At 35.4% G+C, this 20,012-nt stretch overlaps 1 protein-coding gene across 3 annotated transcripts in view; it reads left to right on the top strand.

Moving 5' to 3' along the window:
- The window catches only part of LOC143048407 (polyphosphoinositide phosphatase-like), a 37,771-nt gene extending 19,597 nt beyond the window's left edge, over positions 1-18,174 (top strand). For 2 of the 3 annotated variants that reach the window (XM_076222086.1, XM_076222088.1), the window contains 8 exons: positions 6,378-6,436; positions 7,132-7,273; positions 7,891-7,953; positions 9,022-9,048; positions 13,202-13,361; positions 13,845-13,936; positions 16,291-16,362; positions 17,318-18,174. In XM_076222086.1, the coding sequence (XP_076078201.1) occupies positions 6,378-6,436; positions 7,132-7,273; positions 7,891-7,953; positions 9,022-9,048; positions 13,202-13,361; positions 13,845-13,936; positions 16,291-16,362; positions 17,318-17,492 (790 nt within the window). In that variant the 3' untranslated portion in view covers positions 17,493-18,174. The remainder of the gene's footprint in view (positions 1-6,377; positions 6,437-7,131; positions 7,274-7,890; positions 7,954-9,021; positions 9,049-13,201; positions 13,362-13,844; positions 13,937-16,290; positions 16,363-17,317) is intronic. The other variant, XM_076222087.1, reaches the window with a different exon arrangement.
- The last annotated feature ends 1,838 nt before the right edge of the window (positions 18,175-20,012 follow it).

Genomic DNA, 20,012 nt, shown 5'->3' with positions numbered 1-20,012 from the left:
GTTTTGGCAGAAATGTCAGAAATTCCTTTTTTAATAGGAATAAACAACCTAGAAGAACCAGCAGATCTTAATTTCGCTGAAGAAGCTAGGTAAACAAGCAAGGCTCTCACTGGACACAAAACCTGATTATCCGATGTGGGAGGTAAAGCAGGAATAGTAATAATACCAGAACCTTTATCAGGTAACTGGTTCTTTGCTAAAAAAGATGGATCAGTGAGAAGAGTAACTGAAGACTTATCAGATGCAAAGCGGAGACAAGACTCAGAAATTGACAGAGCATGAATCTCACTCCTTCTGCGACCAGTAGCCAAAGCTATCAGAAAACAACATTTATAAGATAAAAATTTGAAGGAGGCTGAATGTAAAGGTTCAAAAGGTGAAAACTGAAGAACCTTCAAAACTAAACCTAAGTCCCAAGAAGGAACCAAACGCCTTTGACGAGGTCTATTAAGGCAAAAGTTTTTTTATCAATAATGACAAAAACTCATTATCCCCAAAATCAGAGCCTCCTGAAAGTGATATTGTTCTGGCTATGGCAGATCTATATCCCTTTATAGTAGAAGGAGAATAACCTTTCTCCTCAAAAAGGTAAAGGAAGAAATCCGCTAACTGTTGTACAGTGACAGAGAGTGGATTAATCTGCCTCGACAGACACCAAGTACAGAAGATAGACCATTTGGAGTCATAAACTGCTCCTGTAGATTGTCTGACTGATCCTGAGATACGCTTGGTTGCTCCCTCAGAAAAGCCTCCCTTTCTGAGGGAATCCCTGACAACAACCAAGCGTGCAGATGGAGATTCTCCAGACCTTGATGCAGTTTTCTTCCTTTGAATTGAGACAGTAGATCCTCTCTTAGAGGCAAACAAAGGGGCTTCGCACAACACAGAAGTAGTAGTACTGGGAACCAAGACTGTCTTGACCAAGCCGGAGCAATAAGAATGGTCTTGCAAAGATCCCTCTGAATCTTGTGCAAGATCTTTGGAAGAAGACGAAAAGGAGGGAACATGTAACTGAACATTCCCTTCCAAGATAGGGTCATAGCATCTACTGCCCAAGCTTTCTCGTCTGGAATGGGAGAAACGTAAGTCTCCAATTTGTGATTCAGACTGGTGGCAAAAAGATCTATATGAGGACGATCCCAACGAAGAATGATCTCCTGAAACACTGATGGATGAATTTCCCATTCTGTGTTCACTGGAACACGGGAACGGGAGAGAGCATCCGCCAGAAGATTTTGACTGCCTGGAACATGTCTCACTGACAGAAAAATATTGAGACTGTGACACAGAAGAAGAATTTCCTTGCTCAGATGATACAGAGAAAAGGAATGGGTCCCTCCTTGATTCTGAAGATAAGCCACTACTGTGGAGTTGTCCGTGGCAACCAGTAGTGACTGACCCTGAATCACAGCCTGAAACTGACGGAGAGAAAGAAACACAGCTCTCATCTCTAGAAGATTGATGTGTTCCTCCAACTGAACACCTGACCAAAGGCCTGATGCTGTCCTGCCCTCCAGATAAGCTCCCCAACCCATCAGACTCGCATCTGTGAACAAAGTTAGGCTGGGGTCTGGAGGATCCAACAAAACTCCCTTCCGAAGATGTTTTTCCTGAAGCCACCATTGAAGATGAGGTAACAACCGAGGAAGGATGGGAACAGGTGCCTCCCACAACTGAGAAATTGGATGCCAAAACTCCATCAGATACCACTGGATTGGACGAATGTGTAGACGTCCTAGTGGAATGACGTCCATGATCGAAATCAAGAAACCCACCAGCTGAAGCAATTGACGAGCTTGGACAGATGAAAACTGAGTCAGAGCATTGACTAACTGACATACCTTGACTACCTTCTCTTCTGGAGGAAGCACTAGACCCAAATCTGTCCGAAAATGTTCTCCCAGGAAATTGAAACTCTGACTGGGAATTATCTCTGATTTTTCCCATGAAATCAAAAAACCCAGTCTCAGGAGTAAAAGGATAGACAAATTGGTGTGTTCCTCCAAAAGAGAACGGCAATGATTCTTGATGAGAGAATCGTCTAGGTAGGAATGAATGAGAACTGCCCGAGTATGAAGATACGACACCACCGTCTGAAAAATCCTGGTAAAAACTAGGGGTGCAATAGCCAGGCCAAAAGGCATAGCCTTGAAACTGTAAACCTTGTCTGCCCACACCAGTCTCAGGAAATGACGAAACTTGTGTGAAATAGGGATGTGAAAATAGGCGTCCATCAAATCTAGAGAGGTTGTCCAAGTTCCTAAATGAATTGTCGACCTGATAGACCTGTTGGTCTCCATTTTGAAATGTGGGACCACCAGATACTGATTGAGAACAGAAAGATCTAGAACCGGTCTCATTTTCCCGTTCTTCTTGGGTACCAAGAACAGCCGGGAATAAAACCCTAGATGAAAAGGAGGATTTACCTCCTCCAATACACCCTTCTGAATCAGAATGTTCACTTCGTTTTGTAACAACTGATTCTTTTGAGAATCCTTTGTCACTGACAGATTGATTGGAACAGGAGAAAGAGGAGGCTGTTCCAGAAACTGAAGTTCCAATCCCCTCCGTAAAATCGAAAGTACCCACTTGTCTGAAGTTATCAGAGCCCATTGATCTAGAAAGTGGGACAGCCTGCCCCCCACTGGAAGATGAGGAAGAGGAGAAGTATAATTTTCCTCTTCCAGTGGGGAACGATTCAACGGAGGGGACAACACATCACTTACCCTGCTTCTTTCCCTTAACCACTTTAGCTTTCTTCCCACTTGAATAGTTGGGACGAGAAAAAGCTGGCCTCTTCGTAGACTGTGAAGAAGAAGAAGAGGTAGAAGCCTTGGGTTGATGAGAAGACGAAGAAGAAGAAAGATTATTCATCTGAGTAGTTTTGACAAATCTTTTCCCATCAGTGACCTTCACATCCACCTTGACTACAGGAGGGGCCTTATTCACCTCCTCCTGTAACTGCTCTAAGGAAACAGAGAACAACTTGTCCTTAGACAAAGGAGAACTGACAAGTCTCTGCTGAAGAGCTTCAGAGACAGTTGATTTTTCAAGAATCTCCCGTCTCTTAGCAAGAGTAAAGTTGGCCACAGTACCAAGAAGAAGGAATTGAGACATTCCAAGACTCTTGTCTACCTGAAGCAGCATAGACCTCAAATCTGAAAATTCCTCCCCTTTGTCCTTTAACAGAGACCCAGCTGCTGACAAAAAGTGCTCAGCTGTCTCAAGAACAAAAGTCAAACACCTCAGATTATTCTCTGACTTGACATAAGAAGCTTGAGAAAGTCTGAGGCCATCCAAAGGTTTCGAACCAAGCAAACTAGAAAAAGCCCGGTCACAAGCAGGAGCCGACATACCCAAGGAAGATCCATGGATCTCAAAGTCCTTAGATCTACATCTCCCTGGGTAAGAGGCAGGTCCGAAACCAGAGAACTTACTACCACCAGTTTTGCTAGTGTTAGCAAGATTCTCAGCCAGAGAAGAGTTTACAAAAGACAAAGCAGTTGTAAAGTGCCCAGACTCTGGAAAAGAATAATACCCCTTAGACTCTGGCTTGACTATACCTGAGCAAGCCATGAAATCTGAAGGAGTAGAAGAAACCCTAGGTGGAGACGACATGGGCATATCCGACATATTCCTACGAATAGAATAGACCAGACTCCTAAGGCATTCTGGGTTGCCTGAAGCAGGATCCTTAGGAGCGAAAGCATCTCCCTCTGTGCTTACTACACTATCAGCATCAGAAATACCATCTTGGTCCTCCAAAAAGTTACCTTCCTGACTTCTAGGGGCCAAAGAAACTGAGTCGTCTTCCAACAACTGTCTAGGAGGTCTGGGAGGATCCTGTGCAGGATCCTGAGACAGACCCCTAGACTCCATAAGATCAAGCCTGTTACCAAATTCCAAAAACTTAGCATTAACAGTAGCTTGTATCTTGTGAATGGAGGTGGTAAGACTCCTCATCTCATCCTTAAAGGAGGATGACTCTGAAGAGGATCTACCACCAAACCCCTGACCAGACCAAACTGATTGAGCAGAAAAAGGATCAAAAGGCTGGGGATAAGGCGGCAAGTTGGGCATTCCCATAGGCATGGGAGGGTATGCAAAATTCATGGGCCACCTAGTCCGAGAAAAGGGGTCACTCCTGATGCCAGCTGGTAGTGTCTCCTGCCTGCTTGTCGTGCAAGCCACAGGAGACGTTGGTATCTCTGCAGGCCTAGTTACGGTATGTGATACCCTGCTAGGCCTAGATAACCTCAACTGACTAGCACCAGGAGTGAAAGGCAAAGTCCTGACAGGAACAGGTTCCGAGTCCTGTTCCAGACCGACACCAGAAACACCTGGAATAAACTCCAAACTTCTATCCCAAAATTCATCTGAATGGGTGGCCGAACGCCAAGGGGACAACAAATTACCATTGGATGTGTGAATTTGACTGTCACTTACCTCTTGGGTACCTGAAGCTGGAATTTTATCCATAATATTCAGATAAAATTAATATAAAATTATCCAAATATACTATAATTATAAACAAAAATATCAATATAAATTACTAAATATATAAATTATCAACTTGTTAAACTGTTTGTGAAAAAATAAACTTTTTCCTCCTCCACAAAAAAAACGTGCAGCATGCGTTGTAGAACCGGAAAAAATGATGAAGGTTTAGGACACACAGGTGTCAGGTGGGAGAGGTTGTCACGGGGTCATGGTTTCTTTTTCTGGCTGGTTTCCGGTTGAATAATGCAGCGAGTGGACTGATATCTAAATTTATGAAGGTGAGGTATTTAATGTAATAAAATCACACCTACAAAAATAGAACATGTATACTATAAAGTTAAATGTACTGATCAATATTCATGTCGAAATAGTTAATTCAATTGTCTTCTCTGAATTGGTTGTGGATTAAAGGAGAAACCATTTTAATTTGATTTGGGAAGGGGGGTCTTTGATGAAACTTTTTTTCTGTATTTTCTGTTTAGTTGTAATCTCTGTCCTGTCTTTTACTTATTAGTTTATTTGATTTTTCATAAATCATCATCCTGTCTTTCTTTTACTTTACGGACTCGATGATATAACATTGTACTTGAAATGAAACCGTACTTACCTAAAAAAATAACCAAATTAAATACTTAAGATATTGCTTGATTTTTATAGTAAATGGTTTTGTGTTAAAAACTGTCAGGTTCACTGTTCATAAACTTTCGTAAGTTTTAGGTATTCCACTTATAGGATAGTGTGATTTTTTTCTCCTGATTCAGTTTACTTGATATTGAAAAAAATACGATATTTTAAGCACGCACACATTCTACACGTCACTTTGGTGGATAGTTAACAATGTTATGCAAAGCTCTATTCTTGCGGTATGAAATTCAAAGATAAATTTTAATCAAATTTTAATCCAAAACATTAAATTTATATTGTTCCTTATAAACTACGACATTTTCCACAAGTATTTATTTATTTTTTAGTTCCTCACAGGAAAAAGAAAAAATTACGTTCTGACCATGAGAATACATTGCATACACTACGTCTTCTTTCACTTGCACAAATGACAAGATTATTGTTGTTTGTTTCTATATTTCGGGGACAATTAGATCCATTTATACGTTATTTCTGAATGATCAAACGTCTAAATAAAGCTACTGTGTGTTCATTTTATAACATGAAAACAATAAAAGAGGAATGTACATACAACCCATCATACATTATTGTATTGGAACATTATTATAAAATCCTTATTATTATAAGTAACAACGACATTGCCAGGATAATTACTTAGCGTCAGTAAGAAAGAAATTAAAAGTGGTTCACATATTCATCTGTATAAAAACATTACATGTATTTTATGTTATCTTTATGTTTTTCATAATGAGGTCCAAGATAATTGTGTTGCAGCTTGCCTAAAGAATATTACTTTATACAAAATATCAGTATAATATTTTGACCCCACTTTTTGAAATTCACAAACTATTTATTTAATTCTTTTGACCAAAGATCCTTGTTTTTACGTCCTTAGTAACATAGTACATTCCATTGTCAGTCACCTGTGTCAATTCACCTGCACACTACAATTGTTGTTTGTTGTTATATTTGAATCTTTCGGCCAATGAAATAAGACGTTACAAGTTGTTGGTTTGTGATATATGCCGAATTGTTATCAATTAATTATCAATAGCTAAACTTGACTGCATTGTATTATACGCAGCCATTGCTCTAATAGCCTTTAAGATTTCTAGATACTTATGGTATACTTTATCCCCTATAACCTTCTGAAAATTTGAAATTTGAATTTGTATTTTCTTTTCATGAATAGCCTCAATTAAATTTTACATAAAATTGCAATGACTAGCTAGTAATGTTTTTTTTTTTTTCAGTTACAGCCAATGGTGGGATTTGCCTGTTTTCAGAAGCCTCCCACTTCCTTATGATCAAAGTAAGATTTAATGCTTGGGGATATGTATGAAATGCTTTCATTTTATGGGGGTTTTTGCAGAGATGGGTATGGTATGAGTTATTGTCTCATATATGTTCACACATATCTTTTTCTCAAAATTAAGGACCCTACCATTTCAGTGATGAGATTATCAAGGATGTGTTTGTTTTTCCAAAAAAATTTGACAATGAAAGTTTGTTAAGGTATTAAAGACATTTAAGGAATAAAAGTACTGTAGTTGAAGAGTTGCCACCGTCAATTGTAGATTTGACGGTCGCAAATGCAGTTTTACTGGCGACGTTTAGCGGAGACAGTAAAATGGAGATTTGTGACCGTCAAATCAAAATTGACGGTGGCAACTCTTCAACTTCAGTACTGTTATTCCGATTCTAATGCATTACATAAAGAAATAATACCATAAAACTTGACAAATAAAAAAAAATCCGCGAAACTTTGTGAACGATTTTGGCGCAAAGACGTCATAGGTAAACGTGACGTCATACAAATGAAAACTTACAAACTGGAGGTTATTACATTACCTGTACGCTTCAAATTTGGATAAATTTACATAAAAACGGCAAATTCTAGGTAGGTGTTGTTTTATTTTCGATTATGAAGTAGTAATCCAATGAAAAAAATTGTTACATACAAATTGCATTAGAATAACTAAATTTTGTTATTTTTGCTCATTATAGAGAAGAAATCTGAGGATGATAGCACTGTAGAGAAATTCCATGACACAGATGAAAGAATTAACCACTTCAACGATTACTACCGACCATTTGAGTTAACTGTACTAAAGAATCACTTTACCATGGTCATGGAGCATTCTGTTAGGTATACCATTATATGTATATACTCTGCATATAGGTACATTAAATTATCTTGGATTAACTTAAAAGAGAAATAACCACTTTAATTGTGCAATATGTTATTATGAATGATCATAGCAATAGCAACAATTGGTAGTGTATTTGTGATAACATAGTTTTTACTAAGAATATCTGACAATAAGGAGATAACTGAATATGGTATTTTTAGTTCCCATGATATAAACTGGTGATTTAATGGTGTCAAATTAAGTTTACTAGCAACGTGTTAGCAGAGCCAGTTAATGGTATTTGCAACCATCAAATTACAAATTAATGCTGTCTGAGTTTTAAGTACAGTATTGTTATCTCCATTCTAATGAAACTGATAGAAAAACAATGTTAAAACATACATTTATAATCTGCCATAGTCATATGTCGTCTGGCTTGCACTTGCATTTACATATCATCAAGTGTGAATTGATGCCATGAATATTAGTGACGTTATCCAATCAAAATTAACGTTACAAATGATGTTGCATTAGAATGAACACTATCAATACTGTGTACTTCTTGATATTTCTAACATAAAAATGAAATACATAAGTTTATGCTGAGTGATAATTATACATTAATATTTTTTAGGAATTATAAGCCTAAGTCAACCAAAGACGACAGTCCATTCAGTTTAAGATTGACAGACAGAAAGTAAGCTATATATTAAAAAATAGATCCATGCTTTCACTATGTAGTATAGTACTTCAGTAGTTTGAAAAATAAAACAAGATTCAAAGCTTAACATAGTTCTAATTGTATTACTGATGCTTTGTAATAAATGTTTGTTAATCTCTAAATTCATAATTATTACAGAATATTTAAAAACGTTAATTAATATAAAGCAGAATTTGTTAGAAAATGTTTATTATTTGTGGTTTTTCTTAAATTTCCATCTACAGTGGATTCAATTATTTTTGTGGATCGTAGAAAATTTGCATATTCATGGATATTTGATTTCATACCAGTGTCTGCATAAAAGACTATAAACTTTTGTAATCTGTTGAACATTTAAATTTGTGGTTCACTTGTACCCAGAAATCCCACAAAGATTGGTATCCAACGAATAATAATAAATCTACAATATCTAAAAATGATAAATTACTTATGATTGCAATATAGTTATTTCTATAAATCATACTTTATAAAATCAACTTTTAACTTAAGACATATTCTATTCACCATGCACACAATATACAGGAGGTATACAACTGACTTATGATTTTCATTTGAATCAGAAAACTGTCAGGATTACAGTGGAATCTGAGAAGTAATGAATAAAATGAAATTTCAAATAATTAGGAAGATTTTTTTCATGGTCATTTATTGATTACTCAACAAAATATAATCTAATACAGCTGATTACAAATTAGGATTTCTGCAAGTCTGATAAACACTAGTTTTCTTTGACATTTCAATGTTTTACACCACTGTTGAGCTTCATGAATTTGCTACATCTGACCTTTATAATGCGCTATTCTTGGAAGTCTCTTGTATTATAATGTAAATAATAAATTTGAGAAAGGAAATGGGGAATGTGTCAAAGCGACAACAGCCCGACCATAGAGCAGACAAAAGCCGAAGGCCACTAATGGGTCTTCAATGTAGCGAGAAACTCCCCCACCTGTATTATAATGTAAATGAATACTGTTTGTATTTATGCTTTATAAACTAATATTTTAACATTTAGTTTTTATGTCTTAAAATACATGTACTTTATAGCAAAGGAAGAACTAAAAAACTCTTCAGGTTTGTTACTGCAGAAAAGCTTTTGCTTGCTTGATGTTATAACTTTCAACCTTTATTAAATAAAACCTTCACTTTCCAAATGATGCAGATGCAAATGGTTCTCCATGTGAAATTTGGGTTTTGTATTTCATTACAGGGATCCATCAAGTATGGCTTGAAAACTCTGTTGCAATTGATAAGGAAGTCAAGTCTGATGGTTGCCAATGGTTGATTCAGATGGGTTCCTGGGTCATGCCAATAGTTGATTCAGATGGATTCCTGGGTCATGCCAGTGGTTGATTCAGATTGGTTCCTGGGTCGTGCCAGTGGTTGATTCAGATGGGTTCCTGGGTCATGCCAGTGGTTGATTCAGATGGATTCCTTGGTCTTGCTAGTGGTAGATTCAGATGGATTCCTGGGTCATGCTAGTGGTAGATTCAGATGGGTTCCTGGGTCATGCCAGTGGCTGTTTCAGATGGGTTCCTTGGTCATGCCAGAGGGTGATTCAGATGGGTTCCTGGGTCATGCCAGTGGTTGATTCAGATGGGTTCCTGGGTCGTGCCAGTAGTTGATTCAGATGGATTCCTGGGTCATGCCAGTGGTTGATTCAGATGGGTTCCTGGGTCGTGCCAGTTGTTGATTTAGATGGGTTCCTGGGTCGTGCCAATGGTTGATTCAGATGGGTTCCTTGGTCATGCCAGAGGGTGATTCAGATGGGTTCCTGGGTCATGCCAGTGGTTGTTTCAGATGGGTTCCTGGGTCATGCCAGAGGGTGATTCAGATGGGTTCCTGGGTCATGCCAGTGGTTGATTCAGATGGGTTCCTGGGTCGTGCCAGTAGTTGATTCAGATGGATTCCTGGGTAGTGCCAGTAGTTGATTCAGATGGATTCCTGGGTCGTGCCAGTGGTTGATTCAGATTGGTTCCTGGGTCATGCCAGTAGTTGATTCAGATGGATTCCTGGGTCGTGCCAGTGGTTGATTCAGATTGATTCCTGGGTCCTGCCAGTGGTTGATTCAGATGGGTTCCTGGGTCGTGCCAGTTGTTGATTTAGATGGGTTCCTGGGTCGTGCCAATGGTTGATTCAGATGGGTTCCTGGGTCATGCCAGAGGGTGATTCAGATGGGTTCCTGGGTCATGCCAGTAGTTGTTTCAGATGGGTTCCTGGGTCGTACCAGTGGTTGATTCAGATGGATTCCTGGGTCGTGCCAGTAGTTGATTCAGATGGATTCCTGGGTCATGCCAGTGGTTGATTCAGATTGGTTCCTGGGTCGTGCCAGTGGTTGATTCAGATGGGTTCCTCGGTCATGCCAGTGGTTGATTCAGATTGGTTCCTAGATCGTGCCAATGGTTGATTCAGATGGGTTCCTGGGTCATGCCAGTAGTTGTTTCAGATGGGTTCCTGGGTTGTGCCAGTGGTTGATTCAGATGGGTTCCTGGGTCATGCCAGTAGTTGATTCAGATGGGTTCCTGGGTCATGCCAGTAGTTGATTCAGATGGGTTCCTGGGTCATGCCAGTTGTTGATTGAGATGGGTTCCTGGGTCATGCCAGAGGGTGATTCAGATGGGTTCCTGGGTCATGCCAGTGGTTGTTTCAGATGGGTTCCTGGGTCGTGCCAGTGGTTGATTCAGATGGGTTCCTGGGTCGTGCCAGTGGTTGATTCAGATGGGTTCCTGGGTCATGCCAGTGGTTATTTCAGATGGGTTCCTGGGTCATGCCAGTGGTTGTTTCAGATGGGTTCCTGGGTCGTGCCAGTGGTTGATTCAGATGGGTTCCTGGGTCATGGCAGTAGTTGATTCAGATGGGTTCCTGGGTCATGCCAGTGGTTGTTTCAGATGGGTTCCTGGGTGGTGCCAGTGGTTGATTCAGATGGGTTCCTGGGTCATGCCAGTAGTTGATTCAGATGGGTTCCTGGGTCATGCCAGTGGTTGATTCAGATGGGTTCCTGGGTCGTGCCTGTGGTTGATTCAGATGGGTCCCTGTTCATGCCAGTGGTTGATTTAGATGGGTTCCTGGGTCATGCCAGTGGTTGATTCAGATGGGTTCCTGGGTCGTGCCAGTGGTTGATTCAGATGGGTTCCTGGGTCATGCCAGTCGTTGATTCAGATGGGTTCCTGGGTCGTGCTAGTGGTTGATTCAGATGGGTTCCTGGGTCATGCCAGAGGGTGATTCAGTTGAATCAAATAACCATAAACATATATACTAGATTTATTTTGGGAGAGGATATTTTTTTTTTCCATTTTATTTTATTTTTATTTTCTTCATATTATATGTTCTTATTATCCCAATGAATATGGGAGAGAAATCGCATTTTTGTTTGTCCTTTTGTCAATATTTTATTCAATTCTTCTGGTTAAGATTTGTGAACAAGTCCAGATCTATTTAATTAGCTACGAATCAAGTCAATTTATGCATGATGTTAAATTACAAAATAAACACTCCTAAAATTAGATATAATTGTCCTTCATTTTATGCATGAACAGCTTTGGGTAATTTTTACCTTAAGGTTCAGATTGCAACAACTATAAACCATAATCTGACAGTATTTTTATCCATATATGCATCATGGTTAGTGTTGAAGGTCCATGCAAAAATTAGATTTATTATTTACCCAGAAAACATTCATGAGATTATTTGTTATATCTTCAAAATAAAAAGCAATATAAGACCCACTGGCACTGTTCTTACACAATTTACCTGATTTCAAATGAGCTTCTTAACAAGGACCATAAGCCTTATAAAAAGGAGAAGTTATATGATTGCCAATGAGACAACTCTCCTCGAGAGACCAAATGACACAGAAATTAACACCTAAAGGTCAACGTACAGCTTCAACAATGAGCAAAGCCCATACAACTTAAGTCAGCTATAAAAGGCCCTGAAATGACAAATGTAAAATAATTCAAACATGAATTCCTAATGGCCTTATTTATGTATAAAAAATTAACGAAAAAAAATATGTAACACATCATCAAATGAATTAAAGGCTCCTTACTCGGGACAGGCACATACATACAGAATGTGGTGGGGTTAAACATGTTAACAGGATCTTAACTCTCCCCCTTACCTGGGACAGTGGTATAACAGTACAACATATAAACAAACTATAAAAATCAGTTGAAAAAGGCTTAACTCATCAGATGGATACAAATAGAAATACATCTAACAAAAAAGACTATTTGATCAATAGGACTGGATTGTACCTGTTCTTACGGAGAATGAACCTTACTGTGTCTGTACTAACTGTATCTTGAATTTTATCTGTAAACTTTAAATTATACATGTATAAAGGTGAGTTTAAGTTTGAATTTGATCATGACCTTCTTTCAACAGAATTATGTCCCTTGGAATTTAGCAGCGGGAGGGTTCATTCATGTCGTCCCCATGTACAATGTATCTTATTTATAAACTTGTGCTGATGGGCTGCTGTATCATTAATGATAACATACATAATCTTTTTCTTATATATATGGATAATATTTATCTGCACTTATATATAATCCCTGATACTTACTAAAGACATGTTTATTGATACGTTGTCCTCACTTTCTTACACGCTGACACATAATTGACCTTTACATTTTTATCTTTTTATTTTAATACTTTTTTCTATTTTCCACATAATTGATAGATATTTAGAATGGATAGATATTTAGAATTAATAGACAAGTTTGCTTTGTTGTATTTTTCATTTCTTACACCTGTAATGTGAATTTATTGGTGATGAAATCTTCTTTTGATTGGACATGATATATTAATTTATATTTCTATCTAACACTATAAAGATAATAATCGTTTACAAATTTAGTCTTAAGGGTTTTTCAGGATTGACCTTTTAAGGAACACTTAAAGCCAAGGATATTCATATGAAAAGCTATGACCAAAAACAGACAATAGCCAAATTCTTTGAGATCAACTTTGCCTGAGGAAGTCGGAAAGGAATCTGACTTGCCTTCAGGGAAGATAAATACTTGCATATCTACATTCTTGTGTCGAAGTGTTTCTATTGTATCATGAAGGAGAGAGCATAGTATTTATATATGATCAATAAAGAATGTCTGTAATCAAACTTACTTAGTTTGATGGATTTTCTTTAAAACAACAAAACATACTTTCCAATGAGCCGTATTTATTGTAGTTGAAATCTAATGATGGGATGAATTAATGATTTCAGGCATACTACGAATCCTAACCTTAGTGGGAAAGACTCCACATTATCAACAGCATCAACTGGTTCTGACGGAAGCAGTAGTAGCTCTGAGGGGATGGATATGGAAGGAAATTTTTCATTATCAGATTCTGATGTACCTTCACAAAGTCGTTATGAAAAAAAGGTGTGAAAATAGCAATACCTGTTAATTGGGGGGATGTTGTCAAGCATTTTATGAAGTTTGTATCATAATAATTATAACATGTAAATTAATGTATATTTCCCATAACAATTTAGAAATATAGATATGAGGTAAAATTAGGGATTCGTTAATTATACCTCAAGCTCCAAATGATATTAAGCCTCATTTGAGCATGCTATACTGTGTGATGCATTTCTCTCATCAACTGCCTTATTATCAATAACTCATACATGTACGTTCTCTTACATACTGGCCCAATATAACATTTTTGTCACATTTTTCTAAGGAACTACAAAATGCTTTTGGAAAGCTGGAATCATGCTACTGTTTACTAAATACAGGGTATCATTTTAGTGAGCAATATAGTTCACAGCATGAATGCTGTTTCTTAATTGACACCTTTTATATCAGACCCAGTTATTATATTATGAAGTTGTTTTGATTTATTTATTTTGCTTTTAATAGATTGAAAACTCATCATCTAAGTGGACCATGGATCCAAGTTATGGACTAAATATTTGTCCCCCATCTAAACATGATGAGCTTCACTATGCTAGGTAGGTTGTTATTATAGTTTTATGGTGAACACATTTTTATCAGGATTTGAGTGACAAAGAGAGCCAATTATTGTCTCGTCTACTTATACTTTTGTAGCAGAATGAGAAACAGGGAAGCAGACAAGACATTTTAGTGTATCCACTTTTGTTAGATATATCTGAATTTAATTTCAGAAGTTCTTTATATTTTGAATCATTCTTCCCAATGGAGATGAGAATCAACTGTTTTTGATAAAAAATTTTCATTTCTTTTTCAATGTTATTTTGAGACAAGCAAAGCAAATTCATCTAGGTTCATAAGTCTTTATTACAGCAATTATAAAAACTATGATAATAATAATATTATACATATACAATGTAAGGATGTAATTAGATGGTGAAACAATTCTGCTACAAGTATATTATGTATAAGTTGTTTTCTATAACGAAGAATTTACAGCTGGTGGCGGGTAAAGTTTATGGTATTGTAAGCAATACCCCCCGGTACAAATTATTCATCATTACAACCAGAATATTATATGAAATGCAATAATCATTATGTATGATTGAAAATCACCATATTCCAAATGATTATACTTATAAAATAACTAATCGAAGAATTCAAATAGAGAAAAATATTTAACGAGTGACCAAACAACACAGTAATTCACGTAGCGCATGAGTTAATTATCAGTGTTGTTTGGTCATGAGTTGAACATTTTTCGATATTTGAATTCTTCCATTAGTTATTCTTTTTATTACATTGGCAAACAGCTTTTTTTTAATGAAATTAAAGTAGAAAATGTAAGGAACTATATCTTTTTCTACGCATTCTCAATTTGTTTTGATCCGATATTATCAACGTCTTGACATTGCCTATTGTTGTATGACGTCAGAGGAGTGAAATAACCATCGTTTTTTTATTTAACTAGGAATTCAATGTAATTCATTGCAACCAATGTAATAAATGCTAAATAATATCCATGCCTAAAACTATTCATGGGAAATAACTCTCACAATAGACATTGTCATGACCATTTTGATACAAACATCAACTCACATAATAGTTAAACTTTATCCTATTGAGGAAAGAGATTACATGCTGTATGTTATGCAGTATATCACAGTATCAAAGTATCAGTTATATCATCTACTACATCCAGTATAATACATAGATAAAATACCATCCAGACATTTTTTTATTAACTGACAAATAAAGCAACTTTGATAAAATGTGTATCACAATAATACAATGAAATGAACAACTCAAATATCAACTGTGTTTTATCTTTTCAATGTATTTGTTTACATATTACACTAAACTTAATATGACTGTATATCAATCATTAGAATAACGATAATGTTCCAATCTGTTTACCAATATCAAATTATGGTCTAACTTTTCCTATCATTAGAATAATGATAATGTTCCAATCTGTTAACCAATATCAAATTATGGTCTAACTTTTCCAATCATTAGAATAATGATATAGAATAATGATAATGTTCCAATCTGTTTACCAATATCAAATTATGGTCTAACTTTTCCAATCATTAGAATAATGATATAGAATAATGATAATGTTCCAATCTGTTAACCAATATCAAATTATGGTCTAACTTTTCCAATCATTAGAATAATGATATAGAATAATGATAATGTTCCAATCTGTTAACCAATATCAAATTATGGTCTAACTTTTCCAATCATTAGAATAATGATATAGAATAATGATAATGTTCCAATCTGTTAACCAATATCAAATTATGGTCTAACTTTTCCAATCATTAGAATAATGATATAGAATAATGATAATGTTCCAATCTGTTAACCAATATCAAATTATGGTCTAACTTTTCCTATCATTAGAATAATGATATAGAATAATGATAATGTTCCAATCTGTTTACCAATATCAAATTATGGTCTAACTTTTCCAATCATTAGAATAATGATATAGAATAATGATAATGTTCCAATCTGTTTACCAATATCAAATTATGGTCTAACTTTTCCAATCATGTTTTCTTTTACTGTATGTTTTCCTAACAATGACTGAACAGGACAACATTTTTGTTTACTAATTATGTGGTTTAAATCATATCACTACAAAATACACATATTCAACTGATATTTCATGCTTACTGTTTTAAATGGACTTTTTTTGAATTCACAAATCAATGATTATTCCACAAAAAAAACTTTTTTAGGTGTGTTGAAACCTTGAGCTGTTTTCTGCTATTTCGTCTGGTTGTTGTCTCTTGGGCACATTCTCTGTTTCTATTCTTTAATTAATAATTGTAAATTTAAGTTCTTTTACTATATAGGGTCAGATAACTGAATATTTGAAGGTATTTTTATTTTTATATTTCAGATACCATCAAATAGGTGATCAATGCTGTCAGCCTGCTGGATATACAAAGAAAGATACTAGTCCTGTAGAAATGTAAGTACTGTCGGTCTGTCAGATTAATACTTATTGTTCTATATAGACAAGGTTGGTACATTAGTTACATATACCATTTGACATAAGGGTCTTATGTTGTACTATTACACCACAGTACCATGTGAATGTGGGAGTTGAGTGCTCACACACATGTTTTAACCCATGCCATAATTTTTTATGGGTGTGTCCCTAATCAGGAGCCTGTAGTTGAGTGGTTGTCGTGTGTTGATGTCAGTCATATTTGTATTTTTGTAAATTGTTCTGTTATAAATGAGATTGTTAGTTTTCTCGATTGAATTGTTTCATAATTTTCATGTCTGGGCCTCTTATATACACCCATACAGTATGGATTTTTCTCATTGTTGAAGGCTATACAGTTGCCTATAACTGTTTACATCCACTTCATTTGAACTTGGGTGGATAGTTGTCTCATTGGCTATCATACCATATTTCCTTAATATTTGTATCTTATGAGTTCATCTAGAGTGACCACTAGTCTTGTACTCTTGTCAACACTAATATAAGGTGCATTCCACTCCAATCTTAATTGACTGAGATTGTTATTTCCTGCTGAAGGTCAGTGGTTCTCTACATGAACTATGGATCCTTCCACTTAAAATACTGGCTGCCATTATACAGCCAAGTGTGCTTAAAAAGTGGTGATAAAACACCAAGGATCAATCATTCATATATTTACCATCAAAATTATAGAGGTCAAAACTGTTGTATTTATAATGGGAAAAGGTGTTTTTTTAAGGCGAAAAAATAACTGGAGGTCAATTTCAAAACACACCATTAAAAGATTTTTTAAACTGACAAGTTTCATCAAAAAAACAATTGTTGTTTATTAGTCTGAAATACTTTATCTGACTGTAATTTATTTGCAATATTTGAATGTTTTAATTTTTACTCCGATATAAGTAAAGAATGGTATTTTTTGTATTTGTACTTTCAGATTTCCAAAAAGTGTTTTTAAGTTTGGGAGTATTTATGGAGTAGAAATACCACCAGTGAATAAAGTTGATCAGGATATTTATAATAACTATGTAGCTGTTGCTAAAGAAGGACCAAAAACTGTTTCTACCCAGGACAGTCAGATGTATGCTAGATATGTCAAAGCTGTGTACTGATTGGTTCGTTCGGATTAAACATGCTCAAGTTCATATTTATACAGTTAGTATATGGAAGTCAGTTATAGGAGAAAAAGATATAAAATGGTGCATTAAGAATAGTTGGACAAACACATACTACAGAACTTCTGTGTGACCATGAAGCATATATATACAATTAATGTTTGGTTTTATATTTGTGCAGTGCAAATAAATGTTTGATTAATAATCTAGGGCTGTCAAATGAACATTTTATTTACTACTTTGCGAGCCCACTGAACAGCATCTTGTTGTTACTATTAACTCATTTATGATAGATGAATCCTTACTTTGACTTCAAATTCGAGGAATGTCTTTTTATAATATCAGCTATTTACATCTGAAGAAGCTTTGATTGTATGCTGAAAATTAGACACATAGATAACGTCTTTTTTAGGAGCATTTCATAATGTCAACTTTTACTAGGTCCAGAAAAATGAAAAATAGTAGACAATTTCTCTTTAAAAAGCATATTGTCTCACTTAAATTTGATGAAGATAAAAAATAATTATCTACAGATTTAATATATTGTTTTTATTTTGTTAATATTATATACCATTATGATTGAGAATTATTAATATTTTGTTGTTATTGTTTTATGAAATGTGCAATATTTTTTAAATTATATTATTTTCATAGTTTATAATAAAAAGTTTATATCTTATTGTTTGTTTTACTGAAAACTTTTTTTCAGAAATGAAAATGCAAAAATATATATACACTATGAGGAATTGGGCATCAGATTGATGTCTCAAATCTCCACATATATATTGTTGATGTACAGCAGCTGACTATAAGGCTTTATCAGTGTTAACAAAGATTTTAAATGACTAAAAGGTGTCAGCCCGATAATCTTATATCATTCTCTAAAATATCTGGAATTTAATACATGTATATATATATAGTCCTAAAAGCAATTTCTGTAACAGTTGAAGTTCAGTTTTAATTAGTTTAATTAACCAAAAATAAATTGATTAACTGGTTTACAGGCTATGATATGTTGTTTCCTGTTACAAAATGAAGGTAAATTTTCATGATTCTAACTGTCCCTAAGTTGATTTTAGAGCTTTCAGGTAATTAATAAGTAACTTCTTCTCATACATTTAGTCTCCTGTGTATTTTGAGTTATCTCCCTTTCATTTTTTAGCAGCAATGGTGTAATAAATAAGCATATTAATCGGTGTTTCATTTCAACATAAATTGAAGATATATAGAGTTCTTTCAAAGCTGAATATGAACCTGTATATAAATTTGGAATTTTTGGGCCCAGTTTTCAAGTTGGTCCAAATCAGGGTCCAAATCTAAACATTGTTGCTTTCAGCAAAAAATGAATTTATGGGGTTCTTTGAAATGCTGAATCTAACCATGTATTTAGAAATTTAGAATTTTTGTCTCCTTTAAAAAATTGGTCCACATTGAGGTCCAAAGGTTCTGAAATTAAACTTTTGTTTGATTTCATCAAAAATTTAATTTTTGGGGCTCTTTATTATTCTGATTCTAATAATGTACTTAGATTTTGTCCATACTTGCTCAACTGTTCAGGGTTTCACCTCTGGAGGAAAATCTGGTTTGTTGTCATTCTGTCAGCCTCTTGTTACAATACTATTTCCAATACATGTACTGTCATAGATAATTTGCATTCCATATGTTTCATCAGAAGGTCATGATAATAATATGGATAAATAACAGTAGGAGTAAAGTATAAAAGTGAGAATGAAAATGGGGAATGTGTCAAAAAGACAGCAACCCAACCAAGGAGTAGAAAACAGTTGAAAGCCAACAATAGGTTCTTAACACACTGAGAAAATCCCCTAAATACCAGTAGGGGGACTTGAGCTGACCCATAAACAAAAATATGTACTAGTTCAGTGAAGATGGAATTTACACTAAACTCCAAAATAAATATAAGTGAACATAGATTAGAAAAACATAGACTAACAAAGGACAGATGCTCCTGACTTGGCACTGGTGAGAAATTGTTGTGGGGTTTAACATGTTTTGTGAGATCTCATCAACCATCCCCTATAACAGTAATAACTCTAGACAATGTAGGACAAACAAACACACAGTTAATCACAGTTTAAAAGAAGTCTGAGTCAGATATCAGAATAGGTAACAAAAAAAAACCCTAAGGAAATGACAATGGTCCATATATTAACAAGAAAGCAGTTACTGCAGACATTCCATATCCAGACCTAAATTAACTGATTGAAATATTATGCTTTGATCAATATAAGATTTGGGAGTTGACATAAGTACCGGTCTCCAATTATCAATAAAAAAGATGAACAGTATGAAAAACAAGTTTTTTAGCAATTTTGCCTTAATGACCTACATTGCATGCCTGAGTAGCTGTAGGTAATTTTATATTAAAGTCATGTGATTTCATAACAACTGGTATTACAAAAATGGTTTTCAATCTGGAATAAAATATCTGAACAAAGTTATTACATGTACTTATTTTAAATTAAAATGTCACTTGGGACTATAACATAGAGAATA

The sequence above is a fragment of the Mytilus galloprovincialis genome, chromosome 10 (assembly GCF_965363235.1).
Source record: "Mytilus galloprovincialis chromosome 10, xbMytGall1.hap1.1, whole genome shotgun sequence".
Classification (NCBI taxonomy): Eukaryota; Metazoa; Mollusca; class Bivalvia; order Mytilida; family Mytilidae; genus Mytilus; species Mytilus galloprovincialis.
Note: the sequence above shows the minus strand (reverse complement) of the source record. Positions and strands in the feature narration are given on the sequence as shown.